At 45.0% G+C, this 1,328-nt stretch overlaps 1 protein-coding gene across 1 annotated transcript in view; it reads left to right on the top strand.

Moving 5' to 3' along the window:
• The window catches only part of EMH_0019030, a gene marked incomplete at both ends in the record, with an annotated part of 3,053 nt that extends 2,180 nt beyond the window's left edge, over nucleotides 1-873 (top strand). Inside the window, 3 exons of the mRNA XM_013501273.1 lie at nucleotides 3-82; nucleotides 512-680; nucleotides 824-873. Of these exons, the coding sequence (XP_013356727.1) occupies nucleotides 3-82; nucleotides 512-680; nucleotides 824-873 (299 nt within the window). The remainder of the gene's footprint in view (nucleotides 1-2; nucleotides 83-511; nucleotides 681-823) is intronic.
• Between the last annotated feature and the right edge of the window lie 455 nt (nucleotides 874-1,328).

Below are 1,328 nucleotides of genomic sequence, written 5' to 3'. Positions count from 1 at the left end.
CTCCAGCTCGCGCGACGTTGCAAAACAACTCAGAGATCAGCAGATGGTTATGAAGGGATACAGAGACAGCTCGCTTGTGCAGGTACAACAACAGAAACACACAACACAACAACCACGAAAGAACATATTCTACTTATTCCGTTGCAGAAACACTCAAAGCATGCATGCAACCAGGCGTTCTATGATGGGTTTACTATACACTACAGTACATGAGCAGAGCCTGTGGCCGCATAGCCGCGGATGGGTTGTGTGCGTGTTTGTATGTAGAGAAACATGTTTTCAGCAATATACTAAAACACATACCCACTGCTTGCTGTATGCACATATATGATGATGTGTATGATTGTGCGGTATATGAAGAAGGGTGGTGAGGTGTATGATGAGATGTATGATTATAATGCACATGATGGTGGGGTATTGTGTGTGTGCGTGTGTTGATGACTAGCTAGTACGAAAAGCTATAAACTATTTCATATTTTTTTGTTTATTCTTTTGGATTCTGCTTGCTTAGGTGTTGAACCGCTACATTCCTACTGCTGCTGCTTTCGGGGGGATGTGCATCGGCGCGCTGACGATCATTGCGGATTTCTTGGGGGCTATTGGTAGCGGCACCGGTATTCTGTTGGCTGTCACAATTATCTATCAGTACTATGAGATGCTGGCGAAGGAGAAAGAACAAGGTGAGACGTGGGCTCTTGCAAAAAAAACAGGATATAGTGGCTCGCTAATAATATGAATAATAAAAAATTTACTTAATGGAATGCTAGTTGACAGTAGTAGCAGATTGTTCTCCTGCATGCATTGAGGTGTATCTTTATCCTAGGTGATAAGGACCCAGCTTTTTGTGTGTTTTCGGAGAGTGGTCAGGAGTGAGTTGTTTGTTGTTTTGCTGGAAATTAAAGTGAACGCAGCTGGCGAAGTAGGCCATAGCTGTACCTTTTCTATGTTGCAATTTTTGACTGACTGCAGGAAACTCTATCTTCTAAGCGCGGTTTAACGCGGCAAGAGAATATTGAAGCTTCTGGCTGTCGGTTATTATATATGCGGAAGGAGAAGGACGACGGAAAAAACAGATAAACGCTTAAATGCGATTCGATTGTATAGAGTGATTCCGCAGAACCGCTTCCCGCCAGTGCGTACACTCCATCGTGGGGTGTATGCGCAGGTGGTAAGTGAGCGTGCGGTGAACATACACAGGAGTCGGGGAAGCTGGTTGATGACAGCTGATGTTGTGAGTTGGAGAGAAGAGAAGAAGAGAACGAAGAGAGGAAGCCAAGGGGACGGAAGCCGTAGACGTCGCGGCCATTCTTTGCATGTAGAGATGATGC

Source organism: Eimeria mitis, genomic scaffold, assembly GCF_000499745.2.
Source record: "Eimeria mitis Houghton genomic scaffold, Emh_scaff660, whole genome shotgun sequence".
NCBI classification, from domain to species: Eukaryota; Apicomplexa; class Conoidasida; order Eucoccidiorida; family Eimeriidae; genus Eimeria; species Eimeria mitis.
Note: the sequence above shows the minus strand (reverse complement) of the source record. Positions and strands in the feature narration are given on the sequence as shown.